Source organism: Fukomys damarensis, unplaced genomic scaffold (assembly GCF_012274545.1).
Source record: "Fukomys damarensis isolate Sample0158 unplaced genomic scaffold, DMR_v1.0_HiC HiC_scaffold_13, whole genome shotgun sequence".
NCBI classification, from domain to species: Eukaryota; Metazoa; Chordata; class Mammalia; order Rodentia; family Bathyergidae; genus Fukomys; species Fukomys damarensis.
In genome coordinates this window covers 21,930,019-21,955,539 of record NW_022900925.1, presented here as the reverse complement: position 1 = coordinate 21,955,539, position 25,521 = coordinate 21,930,019, and the positions used below count along the sequence as shown (strand labels likewise).

At 39.2% G+C, this 25,521-nt stretch overlaps 1 protein-coding gene and 1 pseudogene across 1 annotated transcript; both read right to left on the bottom strand.

The window, feature by feature from the left end:
- Positions 1-10,177: 10,177 nt before the first annotated feature.
- Positions 10,178-11,686, bottom strand: LOC104874365 (C-C motif chemokine 8). The gene is made up of 3 exons (XM_010641386.1): positions 11,557-11,686; positions 10,711-10,828; positions 10,178-10,285 (listed from the first exon to the last, which is right to left on the bottom strand). Exons 1-3 carry the CDS (start codon positions 11,630-11,632, stop codon positions 10,180-10,182), a joined length of 300 nt encoding a protein of 99 aa, XP_010639688.1. The 5' UTR covers positions 11,633-11,686; the 3' UTR covers positions 10,178-10,179.
- Positions 11,687-13,659: 1,973 nt separating this feature from the next.
- LOC104874372 lies at positions 13,660-24,367 on the bottom strand (annotated as a pseudogene).
- Positions 24,368-25,521: the final 1,154 nt, after the last annotated feature.

The following is a 25,521-nucleotide window of genomic DNA, read 5'->3' as shown; positions in this document are numbered from 1 at the left end:
AGAAATAGTTCAGGAAAAAGGAAATGAGTAAAACAAAATAAAATAAACAATATTTTAAAAAGATCCTCCAAAACACCTAGCAGACAGAAAAAGGAAGGTGAAACAAAGAAAATAATAATAATAAAATTCCTCTGGTGTCCATAGTTCTTTGGTAGTGTCCAAAGCAGGTAGGGTCCCCAAACTGTGTTATGTAACCCTACCAAGTGTGCAGTAGGATTAGTGCTGGGTTTGGGGCTGATTGTGACCTTTGGATGTGGGGTCTCAGGCTGGTCTTCAGCCAGTGTATGACCCTTGGTGTCCCATACACATCTTTCTACCATGATTGTCTCTACCTCACTCTCCCAGTTACTGCGGTGCTCCAAGGCCCATGTACAGTTGGCTCCTCCCGATATATGCACAGCCTCCTTTGCTCTACCCCCACTGGCATGTCTCTATTCTGTTGTGCTGCTTGTCACAGGGTGGGTGTGGGGGTGAGAATGCTGTCATGGTGGGAGGATACAGCCCAAGGCTGCTCATTCCCTGGAATCTTCTCTCCAGAGGGTTGAGTGCTGACCTCCAAAGGCTGTTCAAATACCACAAGTCTGCATGTTTCTCTCAAGTCACCAGTAGCCACTCACTTCTTTTATTACCTCTGCTAACTTACCTAACTTTGTTTTTGCTACGGTTTCCAGTTGGCCATTAGGGTACATGGCAGAGAGACCAACAACAACAAAAAAATCTGGCAGCCTGTCCATTGGGAGGGAGCAGTTACCTGGTCCCTTGGCCCTGTGTGTGCTGGTGAAATTTGCTGCCAGCCTGCAGTGTTCTCTGCATGGAGAAAGGCAAAAGAGGCCAGGGGCCTCCTATCCCAAATTGTCCTGTGTGGCTTGAGTCAAATTTTGTAGTCCACCCATTTCTTGGAGACTTCATTGTGGTGATTCTTGCTTGGTGCACAGGTTTCAGCAGCTTTATGGGCTGGTACACTGTTCTATGAAGTCTTATGTTTTGTTTGACCTGTAAGACTCTTATTTCAGATTGACTTGGCAACAGGATGTATATCCCCCCCCTTTCTTCTAGTTCCCTGTGGTTTTAGCTGATGGTTTTTTAGTAGCTCCTTATCCATTCAGCCATACTGAATCCCCTTCTTCTGAGCCTCCTGAAATCTCTCCAGTGAAAATTTTGTACTTTGTATGCTGTGTTAGGTCTTGTGTTTAGATGTCCCCCCAAAGCCTCATGCAGCTGAGGTGGGCTTTCTTTTTTTAGAGGTGGCTGAATCTAGTGTGTGTGATGCTGAGATTAATGGCATGTGATTACTAAATTGCTACACATGAGTGATTGGTTTGGCACCACCCTAATCCTGGTAGTCTGGATGTGATAAAAGGGGCAGAAAGATGTTAAGTTCCTTTTTTGCTTTTGCTCCCATGTTGGTGCCATGAATTGTTTCTCCTTTGCAACATCCCTCCTCCATATGCCATTCTACATATGGGAAGGGGAAGAGTTAAGAAAGATTCAGAGATGCCAGGTGAAGGAGTACAGCTAGAACTCCATAGGTTTTTCTGTATGGGAGATTCTGGTCAGGCTTAGAAGGCTAGAAAGCCAGTAAAGACCATGCTTGGGAAGTTTATACTGGGAAGAAGGACTGCATTGACTGCTGGACTCCAGACAATGTATGTTGTTATGTCCTAGACATGGCATTTTGCTCATGTCCACAGATTTGCCTCAGACTGGTATTAAGTGGGGTGGACTAATTAATCTTGCAGAAGACGTTTCAAGGCAGTCTAATGTTGAGGCTGTGGCATAGCTGCTATTGGAGGCTTTTAGCCAAATTTATATTGAGAATCAAGACCAAATAGCACAGTAGAAAGATTTAAAACATTTTGCGTTTGGACAAAAAGGAAGCTCCAGTACAGCTGTGGACTGCAATGACAGAATGGAAGAGATCTTAGTTACTGAGAAGGAACAGAATAGAAAAGATGGCCTGAGGACATCAGAAGAAGCAGCATGACTTCACCTTTGCAATCTCAAAATTTGCTAATGCGAGGTTCTGCCACACAATCTGTAATTGTGCTCACATTGTGGGGAGCAGCTGTGCCAACCAGAGTGATAAAGCTGCAGGCGGGTCTCAGCCAGGGCCTCACACAGACTCCAGAGGGTGTGGGCACAGGTGCCCAAGCCATGGCCCACCTAGAAAAGAGCTGCATAGGCATGCAAGCTTCATCCAGAGTCCTGCCATAGCATCAGCCATCTGGAAAAGAACTACACAGATGCACTAGCAATAACCAGAGGCTTGCTCTGATATCAATGATAAGTGCCAGTACACCCTAGCCAGAAGCCTATGAAGACAGCAGGAACTGGGATACACAGCCCCAGCAAAAGGCCCCCCATAACAATAGCTTCATAAGGGCCCCAGTGAGAGAAACACCTAGATACCATCACAAGTGTGCACAGACACCAGCCAGAAGCCTGCCTAGACAACAGGTCAGCTCAGGGATATAGAAGCCCACCATTCTAAACCCAGGAATTGGTGTACTGGTGAGCAACAGAGTAAAGGCTGCCTGGTGGCTTGCTGAGACTTGAAGACCACCAGGACAGCAAAAAGTTGCCTCAACAAAGCACAGCAGACTGCATCTGTTGAAATGAGAAGACACAGAAATAAATCTCAAAACCAGACTTCCAGATTACCTAAGGCAACTCCAAAAGGCAATGAGATGGAACAATCTGACACTCAACCAACTGGACTCCCTGAACTGATAACAAAAGAGGATCTGGAAAAAATCAAATCAAAAATAATTTCTTAGATAACAGCAGAGATTGTGCCCATAGTACAAGACATGATTAAAAAATCTAGAGTGGACACAGATTTAAAAAATAGAGTAGCTGAGAAACATGATGGAATCTCAACATAGGAAACAAATGTAATCCATAAACAGATGCAAACAGATGTCCAGGAGATTAAAAACTCCACTGAAAGTTTATGCATCAGAATGAGTCAATGCAAGAACAGAATTTCAGAGATAGAAGATAGGAATGCAATTAGTGACCAGGAAAAGAAAATTTTCTTAAAAATAGTAAGGGAACATTAGATATCAATTTAGCTGCTAGATGATACATAGAAAAATATCATAAGACTGATTGGAGTCAATGAAAAAACAGGAGAAGAGTGCAGATGACATTAAAAAAAAAACAGACAAAAAACTGTTCGAAGAAGTAATGGCAGAAAACTTCCCAAAAGGGAAAAGAAGTTGACATACAGATACTTGAAGCTTATAAGACTCCAACTAGCCACAATAAAAATCTACACGTAGTCATATAATAGTTAAGATTCCAGAAACCCAACAGAAGAAAAAAATTCTATAAGCAGTTAAAGAAAAGAAACAAATCACATACAAAGGCAAGCCCATCAGAATCACAGCAGACTTCTCAACACAAACCCACAAGACAAGAAAAGCATAGAGTGACATATTTCAAGCCCTAAAGGAAAACAACCTCTAACCTAGATTGATGTACCCTGCAAAACTATCTTTCAAAACTGATCGAGAAATAAGATATTTTCATGACAAAGAGCACCTAGGAACTTCATGAATACTAAACCGGCACTCAAAAAAATTTTAAACAATATTTTGGAAAAACAATGAGGATTACAACCTCAGGAAGCCCAGCAGAATGAGTCCATCAGGCATGACAAAAATTAAATGCAAAGAGGGAGACTCCAACAAAAGAAAAAGTTATGACAAGGATAAGTCAATACATATCAGTTATAACCATCAATGTTAATGGTCTCAATTCACCAGTCAAAGGAAATAGACTGGTAGAATGGGTCAAGAAGCAAGATCCAACAATATGCTGCATACAAGAAACACACTTAATTAAAAAAGAAACCCATACACTGAAAGTTAAAGGGTGGAAAACAATATTTCATATGACAGGCACCCCTCAAAAAGCAGGAGTAGCTATCCTCTTTGCAAATCAAGTGGATTCCAAACCAACACTGATTAAGAGAGACAAAAAGAGAACACTGCATCCTTGTAAAGAGAAAGAGATGACAATCATAAATATATATGCACCAAAAACAAGTGCTCCCAACTATATAAAACAAATACTGATGGACATGAAAAATCATATAAGAACTAATACAATAGTAGTGGGGGACCTCAATACCCTCCATTTTCACAAATAGGTAGATCAACCAGACAAAAAATAAACAATGAAATACTAGAACTCAATCAAACTCTTGAGAAAATGAACTTAACGGATGTTTCCAGAGTGTTCCACCCCACAAAATCTGAATATACATTCTTTTTGGCTGCCATGGATCATTCTCCAAAATAGACTACATACTCACTTGTAGAACATGTTCAAGCAAGTGCAAAGGAATTGAAGTTATACCCTGTATATTATCAGACCATAGTGCAATGAAATTGGAGATCAATAGCAAAAGAAATCACAAGTATTTCATAAGCGTATGGAAATTGAACAACTCACTTCTGAATAACCAATGGGTCTCATAGGAAATTAAAGAAATTAGACAGTTCCCACAATTAAATGATAATGTCAATACAACATATTAGAATTTATTGGACACAATGAAAGCAGTTTTATGAGGGAAATTCATAGCAGTGAATACTCATTAGCAAAACAGAGCAAGCTGAATTATGATACAACCTGATGCTAAACTTCAAGCTTCTAGAAAAAGAAGAGCAGGAAAATCCAAAGCTCATACAACAGAAGAAATTATAAAGATCAGGACAGAAATTAATGCAATGGAGACTAAGAGAAAAAAAATCAATGAAACCAAGAGTTGGTTCTTTGAAAGAATAAACAAAATTGACAAACCCTTAACCAATCTATCAAAAAATAAAAAGAAAAGAAAAGGCCCAATCCATGCAATTAGGAATAAAAAGGTTGAAATTACAATGGATCCAGCAGAAATCCAGGGGATCATCAATAGCTACTTTGAGAAGCTACTGGCTAATAAGATGGAAAATACAGAAGAAATGGACAGATTCCTAGATACGTATGAATTACAAAAGTTGAATGAAGATGACCTAAAAATTCTAAACGACCCAATATCAATCAATGAAATTGAAAAAGTAATGAAAAACTTACCAACTGAGAAAAGTCCAGGTCCTTATGGCTTCACTGCTGAATTCTACAAGACATTTAGGGAGGAACTATTGCCAGTCCTGTTTAAGCTGTTCAATGAAATTGAAAGGAAAGCAATACTCTCAAATTTATTCCTAGAAGCAATCATCACCTTGATCCCAAAAGCAGAGAAAGAGAACTGCAGGTCAATTTCACTAATGAACAAAAATGCAAAAATCTTTAATAAGATTCTTGCAAATAGAATGAGGGAATCATTAAGAAGGTCAAACACCCTGACCAAATGGGATTCATCCCAGGGATGCAGGCATAATTCAACATATGCAAATCAATAAATGTAATACACTATATTAATAGAGGCAAGGACAAAAACCATATGATCATCTCAATTTTGCAGATAAAGCATTTGACAAAATCCAACAGGCATTTAAGATAAAATTCATCCAAAAATTTGAGTAGATGGTCTCTACCTCTATCTGATAAAGCCAGTTATCAAAAACCAACAACCAATATCATACTAAATGGTCAAAAAGTGAAATCCTTCACACTAAAATCCGGAACAAGACAAGGATGTCCATTATTACCACTCCTGTTCAATATAGTTTTGGAAACATTAACCATAGCAATTAGACAGGAGAAAGAAAGAAAAGGAATAAAGACAGAAAATGAAGAAGTCAAATTGCCATTATTTGCAGATGACATGATACTCTATTTAGAAGACTCCAAGAACTCCACCAAAAATCTTCTAGATTTAATAAATAAATTGAGCAAAGTAGCTGGATACAAGGTCAGCACATAAAAATCAATAGCTTTCCTGTACACACAAAAAAAGACTCAATGAGAGAGAAATGGAACAAACAATTCCTTTCACAATAGCATCCAAAAAATTGAAATACCAAGGAATCCACCTAATGAAAGAAAAAAAAAAAACCTCTAAAAATCTACAGCACCCTGAAAAAAAGAGATTGAAGAGGATAACAGAAAACAGAAAGACATACCTTGCTCCTGGGTAGGAAGAAGCAACATAGTAAAAATAACCATACTTACAAACTGCTATACAGATTCAATGCAATCCCAATTGAAATTCTAGCAGCATACTTCACAGACCTTGAGAAAACAATCCAAAAATTCATTTGGAATTAGAAGAGACCTAGAATAGCTAAAGCAATTTTAGGCAATAGAGACAACGTAGGGGGCTATCACAATCCCTGATTTGAAACTATACTACAAAGCTACTGTGATAAAAATAGCATGGTACCAACAAAGAAAAAGACCTGAGCACCAGAAGAATAGATTAGAAGATGCAGAAACAACTCCAGATATACTTAGCCACCTCATCTTTGACAAAGGAGCCCAAAACTCTCACTGGAGGAAATATAGCCTCTTTAATAAATGGTGCTGGAAAATTTGGGTTTTAACTTGCCAAAGATTAAAAGTAGAACTGTATCTCTCACCATGCACTAAAATCAAAATGGCTTAAAGATCTAAATATCAAAACAAAAACACAAAACTGGCTGGAAGAGATGGTAGGTAGAACTCTTGAAGACATTGGCATAGGGAAAGATTTCATGAACAAAACCTCAGTTGCATGTGAACTAGCACAAATAATCATCAAGTGGGATCTCTTCTTAAAAAGCTTCTGCACAGTAAGAGAAACAACCAACAGTGTGAAGAGACAACCCAAAATGTGGTAGAAACTTTTCACCAGCTCTTCTTCAGACAAAGGTCTACTATATAGAATATATAAAGAACTTAAAAAAATCAGACCTCCCAAATTTAAAGACCCAATCCAAAAATGGGAATGTGAAATGAACAGATGTTTCTCAGACAAAGAAGCAGAAATAGTAAATAAACATGAGAAAAATGTTCAACATCACTGGTCATTTGAGAGATGCAGATGAAAACAACACTGATATTTCACCTTACTCCAGAAAGAATGGCTGCTATCGTGGAATCAGCCAATAACTAATGTTGGAGGGGCTGTGGAAAAAGAGGAACCCTGCTCCACTGGTGTGAGGAGTGTGGACTGGTACAACCACTGTGGAAATCACTATGGTGATACCTTAAAGAACTAGGATTTGAGGTCTCATTTGACCCTACTATCTCTCTGCTGGGTATCTTCCCCAAAGAATGAAAAGAATCCGTACCAGAGTGATATATGTGTATTCATGTTCACAGCAGCACAATTTGTGATAGCTAAAACTTGGAGGCAACCCAGTTGCTAATCAACTTGAGACTGGATAAAGAAAATGTGTGTTTTTAAATATAAAATGGAGTATTACTCAGCCATAAAGAATGAGAAACTAGAGACATTGATAGCGAAATGTATGCACATTGAGGCGATACTCTTAAGTGAAATAAATAGGACACATATGTGCAAAGACCAAATAGTTTCTGTACTGTGAGAACCGAAAGTGTAAATAAGGACTAAAAAGTATGATAGATAATGTGAAATAGGAAGAAAAGGTGCAAAGGGGAAGGGGAAGTGGGAGGGGTGGGGAAAACAAAGATGGGAATGGAATTAACATGAGAAAAAGAAGAAATGGAAACAAAGTGTTTATAGGGAGGGGTGGAGGGGTTGAAGAGAGGGAAGGGGGGTGGGGAAAAACAAGAACCAAGATGGATTATGTAAAGGTGTAAATTTGCAATGACGAATGTTATTACATTGTATATATTAAATGCATCAATAAAATCAATTAATGAAAAATTGCTAATGTGAAAGACCGCTTTGAGAAGAGGGGCCTAGGGCTCCATTTTTCAGAATGACAGCAGCCTAGAGAGTTTCCTTCTCAGAACTGATTCAGAGTGTTCAGCGATCTGGTCTCTTGACTGTTACAGTCGAGGGAGTGGGGAGACTGGGTACTGCTGCTCCAGCTGGCAGAAGACCTTGGCATCATCCATTTGTTGCTAGTTTTAGCTGCATGCAGAATGCAAGAATTGTAAGGTCAGGAAAGCTTTTGCCCAGATTTCAGAAGAAGGCCCAGGAGGCCAGGCAGGGTGCCCCTGAGAGGGCAGTGTGTGAAGCTGTGAGTGTGAAGCCGAAGGTGCAGTGAAGATCCCAGAAGAGTGGAGAAGCCAGGGACATGAATCATCTGAGGAAAGCTGCAAGGAGGGAGCAGAGCTGGCCCAAGAGAGAAGCCGCGGGAGCTACAACTACCAGTAGTGCCTTAAAGGCAGAGCCACCCAATCCCTCTGGAGTTTACAACTTGCCTTGGGTGCTGGAAGTGGAACTGTGGGATTCAGTGTTTGTCCTGGTGGATTTTGGTTCTGCTTTCGTCCCATTCCTTTGTATCCTCCTGTTTGAAACTTCTAGAATGTAAATGTCTGTTTTGTTTCATTGAATGTTGGAAGTGTTTAATTTTCTTTCATTCAAACAGGGCCTTGCAGCTAAGAATTTATCTTAAATTTCAGAGGAGGTTTGGGACTTGGACTTTCAGCAATGCTGAAACTTGTTAGGACTTTGGCAACTCTTGAAGATGGACGAAATGCTTTTCTGCATAAAAGGATATGCACGATCTTGGGGGCAGCAGGGGTGGAATGTTATGGCTTGTGTTTAGATGTCACCCCAAAGCCTCATGTGGGTGAAGTGGGGCCTTCTTTTTCGTAAGTGACTGACTGAATCTAGAGTGTGTGATGCTGGGACTAAGAGCATGTGATTACTAAACCGCTACACACGAGTGATTGGTTTGGCACCACTGTACTGGTAGTCTGGATGTGGTAAAAGGGGAAGAAAGATGCTGTTAAGTCCCTTGTTGCTTTTGCTCTTTCCCACCCCCATGAATTATTGCTCTTGGCCATGTGCCACCTTGTCTCAGAGCCAACTGATTATGCGCTGAAATCTCTATGAACTGTAAACCAAATAAATATTTCCCCCTTTAACTTTGAGTGTCTGTATTTTGTCTCAGCAATAAGAGAAAAGTGGCTAACACATATGCTAAGAATACAGCTAGTGGCTATGTGACTCAAGCAGCTTCTGAAACGCATATGGTTGTGTGGCTTGAGTGCCTCCCAGGGTCCTTCCTATGCAGTCTGCAGCCAATAGAAGTCACAAAAGGTGGTCTAGTGAGCTGGGGGCTCTAAGCAACAAGCTCAAGACATGATCTCTGGTGCCATGACCCTGGAAGCCTAATTTCTCTGTCTTTTCAGAGTCCATCTAGTAAGATTCCTCCCTCTGGCTCACTGGCCTCTTCTCCCTCCTGTACCAGACAGAAGAGCTCTACCCATTTGTGATCAGTCACACACACCTTCCTTCCAGACCAGTTGTGTTGAAGAACAATAGTCATAAAAGGCCCTAAATTAATGTGAGTTCTAGACATCTACTTTCCTTGTTGATCTTGTTTCAATCCAAAATATTACTCTGGCTTTGAGAATTAATTAGGCAGAGAAAACTAGAGGTTATGGAAAAAAAATGGTAGACTGTGGTAAGAGATCAAGAGAAAGATTTTGGGTACAGATAGCTGTGGTGAGAAAAGAAATGGCTTAGAGGTCCTAATGAATAAGGGCAGGTGATGTCAGGGATAGACTGGCCTGGTTTTGTCCTGCTAAATTCTCTCTGAACCTTGATTGAGTTCAATCCAGGCCAAAGAAACTTCTGCTTGGCTGCTGTGGTCTCTCTCCCAGCTAAATTCTACCAACAGGCAAAATAAGAGTAAGTAATTTAACATTACATATACGTTTTTCTCTGAGAATTTCATAGGCACGTAGAAACATCATTTGGACACAATAGTATGAGCAGACACTTGACTCAAGGGACCACACATTTTGTGCAAATGCAGACGATGATGCACATCCACGGGTAGATCCCATAATAGTGCTGGAATATGGGAGGGATACAATTGACATTTTTCCAAGAATTCAGTTTGAGTTCACTGAAAAAAAAAATACACATCACTAAGATTTTGTACTTTTTATTCATATTATTTGGCAGGTAAAGTCAAAACACCAATAACTTATAAATAATTAAGCATTATTTAAGAAATATTGTGTTTTAAATTATTAAAGAAGTTGCTCCTTTTGGACATTATGAGAAGATACTGTCAAAGTGGGGAAAATAAATAAAGTTTTCTCAAACTCTGACTATCTCAGTCCAGGTGTGAAAATTCAAGGCTTTAAAGTTTGGGACATTTGGTCCAGGCGCTTGATGCAATCCTTGACCCACTTCTCGTTGGGGTCAGCACAGATTCTTCTATCGAGTTTGGTCTTGAAGCTGTGGGGCAGAGAGGACACGGTTAGTTGGAGGACTTGGAAGATTCTGCTCAAAAACTCTGTCCACTGGCCCCAAGACCTGATCAGCTCTTGCTCTATAGGTGGAGGATCCGCGTCTGGGAGAGGTCAATGAGGACAGGTGGAAGGAAGAGGCCTCAGGAGGGAGCCCTGCTCTTGCTATCCCAGTTGAAGTCCGGCAGGTTCCTTCATAGCTAAAAGAACTGGGATGATCTCACCAAGGTCCTAGAAGAGGAGCCTGGATGATTATGGATTCCTTCACCTGGGCCCAGCTTCTCCACCAGGTGAAGGAGCCCTTTGGGTTAGATGCTATGTTTTTCTGACTCATTTGGTCGTAAATCTAGACCTCTACTCCTTGTCACTTAAGATGGAGCACTTGACTAGGGGTGACAGGCATGTTGCACTCACATCACAGCTTCCTTGGGACAGTTGATGTTGGTGATTCTTGTGTAGCTCTTCAGCTTCTGGATGGAGACACTTTTTGGGTACATATAAAAGCAGCAGTCATCAGAAGTGAACACTGCACCTGAAGACCATTGTGTCGAGTGAGAGAGCAGACACTGTAGTATGCACTCACAAGGGAAGGGGAAGGCAAGAGAAGGCCCTGGAGTCACTGCTCCCAAGTTCAGCGCCTTTGTCCAAATCCCAGCAATAAAATGTTATTCATGAGTCAGTTTCACTTGTTCGATTCATGATCTTCTCATTGTTGACTGCACGTGGAGAAATATCATCCACTAACTAAAAATCACAGATTCTGAGATCTTGCTTCCAAGGTACTTGTCGCCATGGCTTTTGAGCCAACCTGTGTCCTATGTTGAGAATCCACTGGGTTCTTGTCCTCACACAGGTACTCTACATCAGACCATGATGTGAAATCTGAAACTTGAAGCAATAGTTCCTTCCTCATCTCTATACTTGCTGAATTATCCTTCCCACTCACTGTGAGAAATGGTCCTTCTTTCTATGCCACCTCTGTAAATCATGTGAAGCATAGTGATGTAGTGGCTGCACGCAAGGTCTCTTCCCAAAGCTGGTGCTGGCGACATCATGGGGGCTGGCCTTAGTGGCCTGGGCATTTAATTCTGGTCCTATTTCTGACTAGGTGTGACAATAATGGTTCTTCCTAATTGCTCTTTTAGTCTCATTTTCTCCATCTTTTAGAAACAGACTGTGTAGAAAGTCTAGGATGACTCATGCTGGGCTGTTAGTACACGTGGTAGTAAAATGTTACCCTGGAGGGAAAAGACACCTTACCTGGTTGGGCAAGCACATGGGTGCCGATGGCAGCAGTGGTGAGCAGCAGGCACAGAAACACTGAAGAGACCTTCATTGTGGAGGGTGAGGAGCTGGGCTTCGGTGTGATAGCTGAAGGTTTCAGGGTTGATCTGAGCCTCTCTGCTTCTCTGGTCGCTCTGCTTTCCTTTTATAGAGAGCTTGGGTAGGGTTGGGATCCAGGAAAAAGGAAGTAAGAGCCGGAATGTGCTGAGTATGCATCCGATCCTTTGGTGGTTTACAGATAAAGAAAAGGAAGCTGTGAAATTTTTTTCTTCTACTTGGGCTTGGAGGAACAGAGGTGGAAGGTTGTGACCAGTAATGTATAGGACATGATCTCATGGGACTATGAAGCTCTGATTTCTTTGAAGTGGAAAATGATCTATAGGAAAGAGAAAGTGACATCACACTGATTAAAGAGAGCCAAGAGTTCCTGGCAGGGTACCAGAAGGCCTGGGATAGGCCCTCAGGCTTTGCCTCTGCATCTCATCACACATGGGTCTCTGTAACCCTCAGCGTGGGCTCCCTAGAATTCAGGGCAGGCAGCGCCACAGAACCCTGGCAGAATGGAGGCATCCAGGAATCTGCAAGCCTTAATGATCTGGATTCTTAGTGAAGGCCTAGAACATGCATGTAGCAAGATCATTCCAAATGCTTTATTTAGGAACTATAGTTTCTTTTCAAGTGAAATCATTCAAGAAGCCAGATATTTCATCCAGATTCAGATAGAATGGACCTGAGGGGCAAGGCCTCCCTGGACTTACAAACAGTGGAATGAGGGGGAGGAGCCAGGTGGTCAGGCCACTGACCTTGTCTGCTCCCTCCCCACATGTGTCTCATTACAGCACTGTGCAGAAGTTTGACTGCCTAAGAACCTCCTGCATTCCTCCTGTTCATCCCTTATCTTCTCCCAAATCGCTACCACTGGTCTTTTTCCTCCCTCTGTAAGTTTTTCTTTTTCCCAATGTCCTATTTGTAATCATATAGTATGTAGTCTTTAAGCCTGGCTCCTTTCACTAAGAGTGCATGTAGGGTACCCCATGTCTTTATGTACTCTGATTGCTCATTTATTTCCTTCTATAAATTAATATTGTGGTCAAATACACATGGCATTAAATCTATCCTATTAAGCATTAAGTGTGCAGTTCCACAGCACTGACTACATTCATATTATAGAGTGATCACTCTCTGTACCTCTTATCATCTTGTAAACAAAAACTCCATACAGTTACCCTCAGACTCCCTCATACCAACCCTCAGCTTCTGCTAACCCTCATTTTACTTCCATCTCTATGATTTTGACTTTTGTAACTACTTCATAGAAATGAATTCATAAAGTGTTTGACCTTTTGTGAATCATTTATTTTACTTAGCATAATGCCCTCCAGGGTCATCCAATTCTGTACCGTATGTCAGAATTTATTTACTTTTTAAGGATGATGAATGTTTCATGGTATAGATACATTGTATTTGACTTATCCATCCATCTGCTGATGAACACTTGGATAGCATTTGCATTTTAGCTGTTGTAGGTAATGCAGATGTACATGCTTGAACAAATATATCTTCAATGCCTGTTTTAAATTCCTTTGGGTGTCTACCCAGAAATTCAATTGCTGCAGTGTATAATTGCATATTTAATTTTTAAAGGAACCACCATACCATTTTATATTCTCATCAATAGTGCACAAGGGCTCCATCCTCTTCACATCCTTGTCAACAGTTCCTATTTCTTTTTTTTCTTTTTACAATTATTTAAGACCTTTATTAACAGGTGCTTGCAGTTTGTTGACTTTTTTGAAAAAAATCAAGCTGTAAACTTTTATTACAAATTCAAAATGAAATTCTTAAAAATCTCAACTTAACCAGATATGAAACAATTTAAAAACCTTTAAAGGTGTATTGAAAAAAAAAAAAACAGGCTTTAACAAAAAAACACACTTTTCATCACCAAAAAGAGACATCTTTAGGTAGAAACAATAAAAATCTCATGCTGCATAGATAATGCAGATAGTTTTAGTTATCTGCTCAATGGGCAAATAGAAAGCACTTAAGGTCTTCAGTTCCCAATCTTCTGTTCGTTTCTTATTGCTGGAATTTCATATTCTTTCTCCTCGCTGGATGACTAAACCGGATGATGGTGGAGCTGTTAAGCAGCATTTGTTCAGCCTGGCCCTGCTCAGCCTCTGAGCCGAATTCTCAGCTGGTGGATGGGCTGCTTTTGCCTCTGAGCCATCCTGTGCTTTAGGGCTCTCTGGGTGGCTGCTGACCTTGGGTCTCATCTTCTTAATTTCCCTTCTCCTCTCCCTTGCAGTTCTCCCCAGGCTGTCTTAGGCGAGGAGGGCGCCTGCGGACAGAAGACACCTCAATGCATATTCTGTCACACTCCTTTGGCTCTGTGGGGTCTGGGGAGGGCTCTCAGGTCCCTCATTCTTTCCCCAGCTCTCACTGATCTGGTAATCCTGCTGGTAATTGGGTGGAGGACCCCTACGATGCAGATAGCCTCTGTCATGGTTATGATCTGCTGCGTATTTACTGCCCTGAACTGGAACCACACCAGGGCCTGTGACATCTGTTTCCTCCGGACGTTCTCCTCTTCAACAACATCAAAATCCACAGCCTCTCCACCTCCTCCCCTGCCGAGGTACTTCCTGGGCTGCTCTTCAGAGCAGTCTGGTGTACAAATACATCTTCCTCGGTGTCGTTCCTGTGGATGAATCCTTAGCTGTTTCTTCCATTGAGCCATTGCACTGTTTCCCAAACCTTCCTTGAGATGACCTTCTTGTCCTCAGGGACAGGTGCCACTGATGTGAGGCTGCCTGGGCCTCTGCTCCCTGCGCTGCTGCCCAAGGTGATGGGCTTGGTGTCTGCAGAGCTGAGGGCTGGGGTGGCTGCTGGGTCTGGGCCTCGCTGCTCAGGGCTGCGGTGCTAGAGACTGGGCCGGAGGCGGTGGGGCTGCTCAGGGCTCTCTGGGGTCCGCTCTCCTTTCCCGCTACCGATCGAACTACACACTTGCTATTTCTTGTCTTTTTGGTAGCAACTATCTTAATAAATGTGAGGTAGTATCTTATTATAATTTTGATTTTTATTCTCCAATAATCTTAAACTGGAAAGGCTCTATACATGTCTATATATGTATGAATATACTATAATTCATTTAATCATTTTGTATAGTTGGGAATTATATAATTTTAATTTTTCACAACTGTATACAATATACTTGTGAAAATGCTGATATAACATTATTAATGTCTCCATATAATTCCATACTTGAGGAATAATAAATCAAAATCCATGGACATCCTAAAGCTTCTTACTTGAAATATTACAGTGCTGGAAAATTTGCACATTCCCTGAAATGTGAATCTATTAGTCTTAAAAACATCTGAACAATTACTAATTAGAAGACATTTATCTTGTTGAAGGACAAAACTAACCTACAGTAACAGAGAGCAGATAGTGGTTTCCTCTGTGGGTTCTTTATATACTGAGGGGACTTTTGTAGGGAGCAGGAAGATTCTATATTTTGATCAGAGTGGTGGTTAAATGATTGTACACATATATAAAATTCCTGGATATGTACACTTAAAATATCTATGCTTCTTATATACAAATTATACTTCAACATAAAGTAAACAAAAACCACAGCATTATTGTGCTTACATTTTATTTGCTTTTTAAATGTGTATATTCATGACTTTATTTTTCCCCATGGTTGATATGTTTCTGTTATTTAATCAGTTGGTGTTTAATTTTGTTGACTCAGAAGAGATGCTTATACATGTCCCTCACATGTTTTCTGAATAAAAAAGTAATAGTGAAGACACTGAGGTATGTGGAACACAGGAGTATCACCAGGATTTCCTCTAGCCTTGGAGGAATGTGGATACTCTAGGGTGTCTTCTTCCCAATGTCTTTGGAGACAGTGTGGGTGTGCCCTGTCGTGCTGACCTCTGTAGGGCTGTGTTGGCTCAGAGGCCATATTTGTCTACATTTTTCATTCAGAAATTAAAATCACTGCTATGCATAATATCCCCAGGACCTATTAATTTCTCCTGTGCCCTGACGTTCTGTGCAAAGTTCATTCATAAGCAGATAACAAAAATAGCTGCAAAAACCATAACTACTAGGAAATAAAAAGGGGTAGTAAAAATGAATGAGGAATCAAGCTTTAAACAACTTGGAATTGGTCATGATTTAGCCAATGACCATGGGTAATAACATTAGCTAATGTGAAGATGGTAAGCTTTCTTGACTTTACATAAAGTATGGGAATTTTTTAGTGTTTTTATCAGCCCACTAGACTACTGGACTATTGGACTATTTGATGACCAGCAACTTTTGTTGAAAAAACCAAAACAAAACAGAGAAGTCTTGCCTTGAGCTATTGAATATGATGCTGTGATCGATTAGTTCGATCTACTGTGGGCACAGCTAAAGGGAATGGAACTACCTGTGTAACACAGTTACTATACCTGGATTAAATAGTAGTTAAGCTCTTCTCTGAATTAATTCATGTATGATTATCTGCAAAGGATCAAATCAGAAAGCAGAGTGGTGAAAACACTACAAAACAGCAAAAGTGTTTTTTTGTTGTCAGTCCTAGAAGAGGTAGAATAAAGTAATGGTTACAGTCTGAATTTGGATACTGGAATAAACTATTCAATGTCTGTCTTAGAGAAGGCACAAGCTATTTAATTGCTTTATATTCACATGTGAAGTACAGTGGACCCTTGACTTACAAATTCAATTCACTCATGAGGGCTGGTTGTAACTCAGGTTGGTCAATTGAAGGCTCCTCTACACAGCCTTCAAAGTCTCTCTCCTGTATACAGGCAGTTATCAGTGTCCTTAGAGAGACATTGGCCCAGGATTTCTCAATTAACTCCACACAGGAAAGTACATAATTATCCCTCTAGAACTCTTTAAGGGTTAAATCTATATTTGATACCATCTGAAGGCACAAACAGCTGCCATTCAAGCCATAATTTAAGACTTTGTTCATAAGTTAAAACTGAAATCCGGTCATAACCCAAACTGTTTGTATGTCAGACTGGTCATATCTCAAGGATCCACTGTATTGATTTACATAATAACTGTACTAATTTTTATTGCCACCAGCAGTGAAGAAGGGTTCACCCTATCCTTGCCAGCATTTATTATTTTTTAAATTCTTGATAGCTATTTTAACTGGGGCAGTATGGAATCTCAGTGTTGTTTTGATTTATATTTCTTTAATGGCTAAAGATGTTGGGGATTTTTATACTTATTGGACATTTTCACTTCTTCTTTTGAGAAGTTTCTGTTCAATTCTTTTGTCCAATTATTGATGGGTCTATTTGATTTTTTCTGTGTTAAGTTTTTTGAATTATTTATACATTTTGGGTGTTAATCTTCTGTCTGAAGAGTATCTGGTAAAGATTTTTCTGTAGGCTTTCTCTTCTTTCTGTCCCCTCCCTTGTGCAGAAACTTTACAATTTAATGTCCCCTTTTTGAATCTCACTATTATTTCTTGTACTATTTGAGTCCTATTTAGGATGTCTTTTCCTGTGCCTATGGCTTCAAGTGTTTTCCCTATGTTTTCTTCCAGCAATTTCAAAGTTATATGCCTTATACCTAGGTCTTTGATTCATTTTAAATTGATTTTTGTATTTAGTAAGAGATGGGTTTCCAGCTTCAATAATCTACAAGTGAATATCTAGTTTTCCCATCACAATTTGTTGAAGACACTGTTTTGTCTCCACTGTGCGTTTTTGGTTCGTCAAGAGTTAAATGGCTGTAATTGTGTGGGGATTTTTTTCCTTTATTTTGTTTCATTGGCCTACATGTATAATTTTGTGCCAGTATCATGCTGCTTTTATTACTATCATTGTGTAGTATAATTTGAAATTGGGTATTGTGACGCCTCTAATCTTGTTCTTGTTGCTTAGGATTGCTTTGGCTGTCTTTGGGTTTTCGTAAAAATTTTACGATTCTTTTTAGTTCTGTGAAGAATATCATTAACACTTTAATGGAGGTGGCACTAAATCTGTAGATTGTTTTTGGCGGTATGGACATTTTAACAATATTAATTCTGCCAATCCATGAACATAAGAGGTCTTTCCATTTACTAGTATCTTATTCAGTTTCTTTCTTTAGTGTTCTGAATTTTGCATTTTTGAGGTATTTTACCTCCTTGGTTAGCTTGATCCATAGGTAGTTTTTTAAGCTGTTGTGGATTGAATTGTTTTCCTGATTTCTTTTTCAGCTAGTCCATTAGTGGTCATAAAAAAGCTTTTTTTTTTTTTTGTACCGGGGATTGAACTCAGGACCTTGCACTTGCAAGGCAGGCATTGGAGCCATGAGCTAAATCCCTAGCCTAAAAAGCTATTGAATTTAATATTGATTTTATATTCTTTTATTTTGCTGAATTTGTTTATATGCAGATGTGAAAATCTTTAATAAAATACTTGCCATGAATAAAGCATGAAAAAGACCATACATCGTGATCAAATTAATTTCATCTCAGAGATTCAAGAATGGCTCAACATATGTAAATCAACAAATGCAACACTGTACAGATAGTTTCAAGGATAAAAATCACATTTTCATTTCAATTGAAGCAGGAAAAAACCTTGAACAAAATTCAACTGCCCTTAGTATAAAATCCTTGAAGAAACTAGGTTTTGCAGGATCATATCTTTATATAATAAAGGATGTTTACAACAAACCTACAAACAACATCAATCTAAATGGGAAAAACTGAAAGCATTTTCTCCAAAATCAAGAACAAGACAAGGATCTCCACTCCCAGTCCTCTTATTTAATATAGTATTTGAAATTTTAGCCAGAGCAATTAGGGAAGAGAAAGAAACAAAAGGTACACACATAGAAAAGGAAGGAATAAAATTATCCTTAGACTTACTATGTAAGACCCTAAAGACTCCATCAAAAGGCTTTTCAAGATGATAAACAAATTTAGCAAAGTAGTAGAACACAAAATCAACCCAAAGTTGTTATATTTTCTATATACCAATACTTATCTAGCTGAGAAAGAAATCAAGGAAACAATTCAATTCATAATAACATATAAGAAACACTAGGACCAACCTCATCGAGGAGGTGAAAATCCCCTATGGTGAAAATTACAGAAATCCAAAGAAAGAAATTAAAGAAGACTTTAGAAGATTAACAGTTTCCTAGATCCATGTATTGACCAAATTTTTTCTTTTAAAAAATCAGTGATACAGTTTAATGGGATTTTATTTTGGAGATTCATACATGAACACAACATACTTTAATCATTGTCACCTCCACCTCCTCCTTGCCATATGCTCCCCTGTAGTCTCATGTTTTGGGGGAGAGTTTCAGTACATATAGAACATTTTAATCATATCTCTCTCCTCAGTGCCCTCCTTTCTATTCTCCCCCTTGTTCCTTTCCTCTTGTCAAATAACAGTCTCTATTCTATTTTCTTATCATTTTTAAATGAATTCTATACAGTAGGAAGAACCTGAAATATTTGCCTGAGTCTAGCTACTTTTGTTCAACACGATTATCTCTAGACCCATCCATTTTCCTGCAAATGACAAAATTTTTCTTTATATACCATTATGTAAATAAGCCACATTTTCTTTATCCACTCATCTGTGATGGGAACCCTAGGCCAGTTCTGTATCTTGGCTATTGGGAATTGTGCTGCAAGAAACAAAGAAATCTACAGATTCAATGCAATTTCCCTCAAAATTCCAATAACACCTTCACAGAATTGGAGATAATAATCCTAAAATGTTTATGGAAACCCAAAAGAACAGCCAAAGCCATCCTAAGCAATAAGAACAAATATAGAGGAATCACAGTACCCGTTTTCAAAGTATGTTGCAAGGCTGTAGTAATGAAAACATGGTACTTGCATAAGGACCAGTGAAACAGCATACACGATATAGGAAAAAAAAAAAATCCCCAAGCAACTACAATCATATGATTCTTGACAAAGGAGCCAAAAATATACTTTGGTGAAAAAGACAAATTCTTTTACAAGTGGTACTGGGAAAACTGGACATCCACTTGTAGATTGAAACTAGATCCTTATCTCTCACCTTGTACAAATTCAACTCATAATGGATCAAAGACCTAGATATAAGACCTGAAAATTTGGAACTAGAAGAAACCACAGGGGAAATGCTTGAAGCCATAGGCACATGCAAAGACATCCTAAACAGAACTCAAGTAGCCCAGGAAATAAGAGCAATAATCAACAAATGGGGCTATATAATTTTTGTGTGTGGAAATGTTTTTGTGAATATTAAATTATCTGACACCCAAAACTTGCTTTGAAAATGAGTAGCATATAGTAAGTTATCAATAAGTTGACTGTAATCAGTAGTCAAGTAAGGTAAGTATAGAGCCTAGAAGGTAAGTGGAGGTAGATATGTTGAACAGGTGGGCTTCAGGGAATGCCTGAGCTGTGGCTGAACAAAGAAAAAGTGTCTCTCAGAAACAGGAAAGAGGGAGGTCCTGGGATCCTGCCACGAACCAGGTGAGTAGAATGTTTTGTAGCTTCAGATTGAATGGGAATCTGATTCCAGGGTTGACAAACACCACTGGGCACCAGGATCCTATTTTACAGGGCCTTTCAGTTGGCATGAAACTGTGATTACGCAATTTCCCTCTCTTGCTTTATTTTAAAACTGAAATCAAGGAATTTAATAAGCTAAAATGAAACTTTAGGTCATGTCATTCAACAGCTGTTCTGTATAAAGATTTTGCTGCGTTGTTTGGGAAAGTGGTCATTTTGCCTGTTTTCTTTTTTCTGGTAGCTTCCCAGCAATCATTTGTTTAAAAAAGCAGATCTGAAAACTCACCTATGTCTCAGTGGTTCAGGAAGAGATTCCTGAGATCAGAAAAATCTCTCTGTGAATGGAGAGCAGGCAATAGAAACTGACCTTCTGGATTCTTACCTGGTTCTCAAGGATGATGAGATGGGTGTGCCTGCCTATTTTTCAGCTTGGTTCCAAGGCAACTCAGCGGTCATAATATTTACGGAAGGAGTTGAAAGACGCATTTGCATGTGATTTGTTCATCCCTTTGCCTTTACAAATATGAGAAATAGTTATAGAGGTAGAATGATTTGCCATGGTGTATGCAGCTGCTCCATGACAAGCCTGGACTGTCAATTGGTCATGTCAGAGTGAAAACCATTGTGCAATTCTGATTAGAGAGCAAGAAGCCCCCTGAAATCTACACTGAACCACCGAGTAACCTCTGAGACAGTTTAATGCAGTGGTTCCCAGGCTCTCTTGCAATATGAGGATGCCCTGGGCAATTACTAACAATATGAAAGGAAAGGATGCCTTCATCCAGCCCAAAATATCCAGCAAGGGTCTTTAGAGATGATACCTTGAATACTGCTTGAAAAGTGCTCAAAGTGACTAGATGGCTTTTAACTAAGTCCAATCTGGGATCTGCTAATCTACTTGAAATTCCTCATTTTCAGATAAATTAGGGCACAAGATGGGGAAATAATTCTCCCAAGGTCACTTTGAAAATTTAGTGAAAAAAAAAAAAAAGCCAGGACTCAGAGATGCAGTCAACATGTGTAATTATGCACTGGGCCTCCTTGTTTCGTCGCTGGTAAAGACTTCATTTTTATGGATGCCCCAAAATCTTCAGTTTTGTGTCTATCATTTCATGTCATAGGACCAAGCAATTTTGTGTCCCGTTGGAGTATGTGACTTCAAAGAGGATGGCTTCATAGGTCTTTAAAGGGGAACAAGAACAGCTTCTATCTAAACTTGGGAACATGTGACTTACTCCATGTAGTCTTTACCTCACTAGTCTTCACTCTGTGTTCAATCTTGCACAACACATGGAGACTTTTGAGATCAATAAATTATATGGTGATATCTGTTTGATCTTTGATAACGTTGGAACCAGTTGGAATTTTTGATGCACTGCTAAATGGTGTTTGGGGGTAAGGGCTAGTTGTGAGGAGAGGTAGGCAAGATTATTACATGAGAATTAAGAAATGATCTTGATGATACTGAGCTGTGCAGTTACTCCTGCACTTTGGAAGCACTATGGGCTGCACGTGAAAATCTCCTGTCCTGCTCTAATGGTTATTTTTTTGGGGGGGATATTTGTCATTGACTTGCCTTGCTGGCTTGGTAATGTAGATTCTGGGCACTGCAACACCCTGGTCTGTCATTACTAGTGATGACCAAGGTGATATGGACTCCAACAACCAGAGGTAAAATGGAAGTCTGTCTGTTGAATCACCTCATTTTCTGAATGCACTGATGATTGTTGTAACTTTACTGATGTAGCAGTTAAGGAAGAAGGCAGGGATCTGACGTGTCCTGGATGTCATGTAACACAGCAGCCATGTTGCTGGCTGTCCAGACCAGGCTTAGCCCAGTACATCTGATGTTAATTGTGTTGGACCAGTGTGGGGTGCCCCGACACAGCATTCCAAGGGGCACCACTGGCTCGGATTCTAATAGCCTTCTCACCAGTGACAGAGGAGGGGCTCTGTTCTTCTGTCCCCTAGGTTGGGCTACTGGAGTCTTTATCACTGAGAACATCCACAATAGCATGAGAAAAGGATACAGAAATTTTTATCCTAATTCTAAAAAAGTTCTGCTTGGAATGTCAATTTTGCCTGCCCTTTATTGACCAAACTGGATCATATGGCTCTTGTTTTTCTTCGAGATGGTGTGGATGCCATGAGCTCAGAAAAAGGGATGAAAATATCAATAGCCATCTCTAATTACCACCACATGTCATATGCTCTCCATTGTGGCCTAGTTACTGCTACACATTGCAAAGAAATGACTGTATTATGTGTTATCTTTAAAACAAAGCAATTCCAAAAACTTCAATTTCTAATAGCCTACTATATAAGATATAAAAATATTTTTATTTTAATTTGAAGCATAGTGGTGGGTCTAAATGGCTTTATAATATTTAATGATCTCCAAAGCTTTCTAAATAAAGTGCATTTTATTATTTTTGTCACAAAAGGAGAAAGCCCCACAAACTTGCATCCGACTTTTCCCTAAATGTGGAAGAACAGTACTAATGATTACCACATCAGTAGTAAAGTGGGAAATTATCATAAAACCTTCAATAGATACTAGTGGTAATTGGCACTTAGGGTGATATTTTTATTTTATTATTTATTAAGATTACAATTAAGTTCATGTAGGCCACAGCTGTGAATTAACAAAGCCCCATGAAAAATTCATTGCGCTACTAAAAGTTCTATGTTACGTATAAAACAGTCACTGCTTTGTCTGTTTTTCTTAATTAATTAATTCTATTGGTAAATTTAAGGTATACAATACAATGACGTTCATCATTGGAAATTTGTACCTTTACATAATCCATCTTGGTTCCTATTCTTTCCTTATTCCCCTTCTCTCTCTTCAACCCCTCCACCCCTCCCTATCTGCAAAGACTTTGTTTCCTTTTTTTCTTCTTCTCATATTAATTCCATTCCCCTTTCTTGTCTCCTACCCCTTCGGCCTCCCCTCCCCCTTTGCAACTTTTCTTCCTTTTTCACATTATCCATTATACCTTTTAGTCCTTAATTACACTTTCAGTTGTAACAAGCATAACTGTCCACTTGACAAAATAGTATGTGTTACAATCCATAACATTTTAAACCAAACACTTTATTATCTTTGTGTCAGAACAACAGTTCATTTTACTGTACATTTTTTAAAGTAGGAAGGTATCATGTTGGGTCAGTTGTAGAAACTTCAGGTCAGTGTAATGAACAATTATGTTATTGTTTTGTATTACCTGAACTAGTTAGGAAAGCATCTCCCTTCAGGAACATGCAAGCACCAGTGTGTTCTCCCATGTGACCTGCAGTACCAGGTCAAGGGCCACGCCCACATGAAGGACCTTCAAAAACACATTGCTATCGCAGCAATAGACCGATAGACAGTTTCTAGGAACTAAACTTTAATTTTGTGGTTTTTAATTTAATTACTTTTCCATTGCAATCTCTGGGATTTCTTGAATCATGCATTATCAAAGGAGATGCAGGATTCTTTTGCTGACTTTGGCAGCTGTGGTCTATGAGAAAACTATGCCTCTCCAGTCATCTGCCCTCAGAAGTCAGGAGGTGATTACTCATTGACTGGTGGAAGATACTAACCTTCCATCACTTATCCGAAGAATTTTGAGAGTTTGCGATATTTTTAAGAACAGCTCTGGAAATGTTTCTGAGGCTCTGACTCAAAATGAGATAGTTGAAAGACTTTCAATAATTTCTAAATGATTTTAGGATGTCACACATGTGCAAATACCAAATAGTTTCCCTGGTGTGAATAAACTATAATAGTACATAAGATCCTAATGATATAATGGACAATGCGAAATAGGCAGAAAGGGGCTAAAGGTGTAGGGAAAGTGGGAAGGGTAGGGAAAAGGTAATAAGGGAAAAGAAAAAAATATGAGAAAATGAAAAAATGGAAATGAAGTGTTTGTAAATGGGGAGGGGAGGAGGAGGTGAAGGGAGGGCAGGGACAAGGCGAAAAAATGAGAACCAAAACCTGTCATGTAGAGGTACAAGATCCCAATAATGAATGTAACTGCACTGTATCCCTAGAATGTACCAATAAACTCAATGAGAAAAAAAAAATAAATGATTGTAGGATCCCTGCAGAACACATAAAGACACAAAGAAATGCCTAAAGTAAAAAAGACAGACTTTGTCTGTGTTTAGGGTGATCATGTCATCTTGGTAGGCCTGGACTTCTTTGGTTTTAGCACTGCAAATCCAGAGTTTGAAGAACACCTCCATCTTGGACACTTCGTGACATTGTGTTTTAAGCACAAGATTGAACCTGGACTGTATTTGTGTGCTTTCTTCTCTCTCCATCCCACTCTCTCTGTGTGGATATATGTGTATGTATATATTCAGATATATGCACAAATGTACACGTATATAAATATGCACATATGTGAACATAATGCTTATGTGATTGTATTTGCAGCTTTTTCAACTAATATTGATCATATACTCTCTTGAGTCATTAAATATTCTGCAATTCCTTGAATTTTAAAGGCTTTGTATTGGTTCATTATATAATATATAGCTCACTATAGTTGGGCCTATGTATTGTTTTTGTATTCACTTGAAAAATAATTTTAATTAACATTACGATGAAAAGCCAAGTTTAAAACTGCTCACTGTGTCTTTATTTCTGTAGCTTTGAAATTAATGCATGACAATACATAAAAGGGAAAGTTTCAATACATATCACCACATTACTTTTTAGAAAGCTTTATTCTGAGTAATATTTATTTGTGGTGGGCATTCTGAATGTCCACTCTTTATTCCCCAGATCAGTGAGTCTGTCATTATTCAGGGCCAAAGGGTCTTTGCAGTGTCCTTAGTGTCCAGATCTTGAATTGGACAGAGTGTCCTAGATTAGTCATGGGTCCTATCTAATCATATAAGTCTTTTAGGACTTTTTAGAGAGAAGACTTTTCCAGTGCATCAGAGGAAACGGAGGAAGAAGAGATTCAAAGTGCAAGAAGGACTTGGACTGCTGTGGTTGGCTTTGAAAAGGAGGAAGAAGTGATGAGTTGGGAAATACAGAGGCTTCTAGAAGCTGGGAAAGGCCCTTGGCTGACAGTCACCAAGAAAATGAGATCTTGCTCTAATAACTTAAAGAATAGAAATATGCATACACCAGGAATGATCAAGAAAACTGACATTCCTATGTCTGGAAAGGATCACAGTTCTGTCACCACACTGACTTTAGTCTGATGAGACTTATGTCTAACTCTGATCTTTAGAACTGTAAAAGGATATACTCATGTTTTTTAAGTAACTAATTTTGTGATACAGTTTAAGTATTCCTGACCCCAAAATCTGAAATGCTCCAGAATTCCAAACTTTTGACACAATATATTGATGCTCAAAAGTTTGAAACTTAGGAGCATTTCAGG

Bases quoted from the DNA above. Each gene is read 5' to 3' on its own strand.
- LOC104874365 (XM_010641386.1), bottom strand. From the start codon at position 11,632: ATGAAGGTCTCTTCAGTGTTTCTGTGCCTGCTGCTCACCACTGCTGCC. The intron at 10,829-11,556 runs GTAAGGTGTCTT...AATGGTCTTCAG, and splicing joins CCATGTGCTTGCCCAACCAG to GTGCAGTGTTCACTTCTGAT. The intron at 10,286-10,710 runs GTGAGTGCAACA...TCTGCCCCACAG, and splicing joins TGTCCCAAGGAAGCTGTGAT to CTTCAAGACCAAACTCGATA.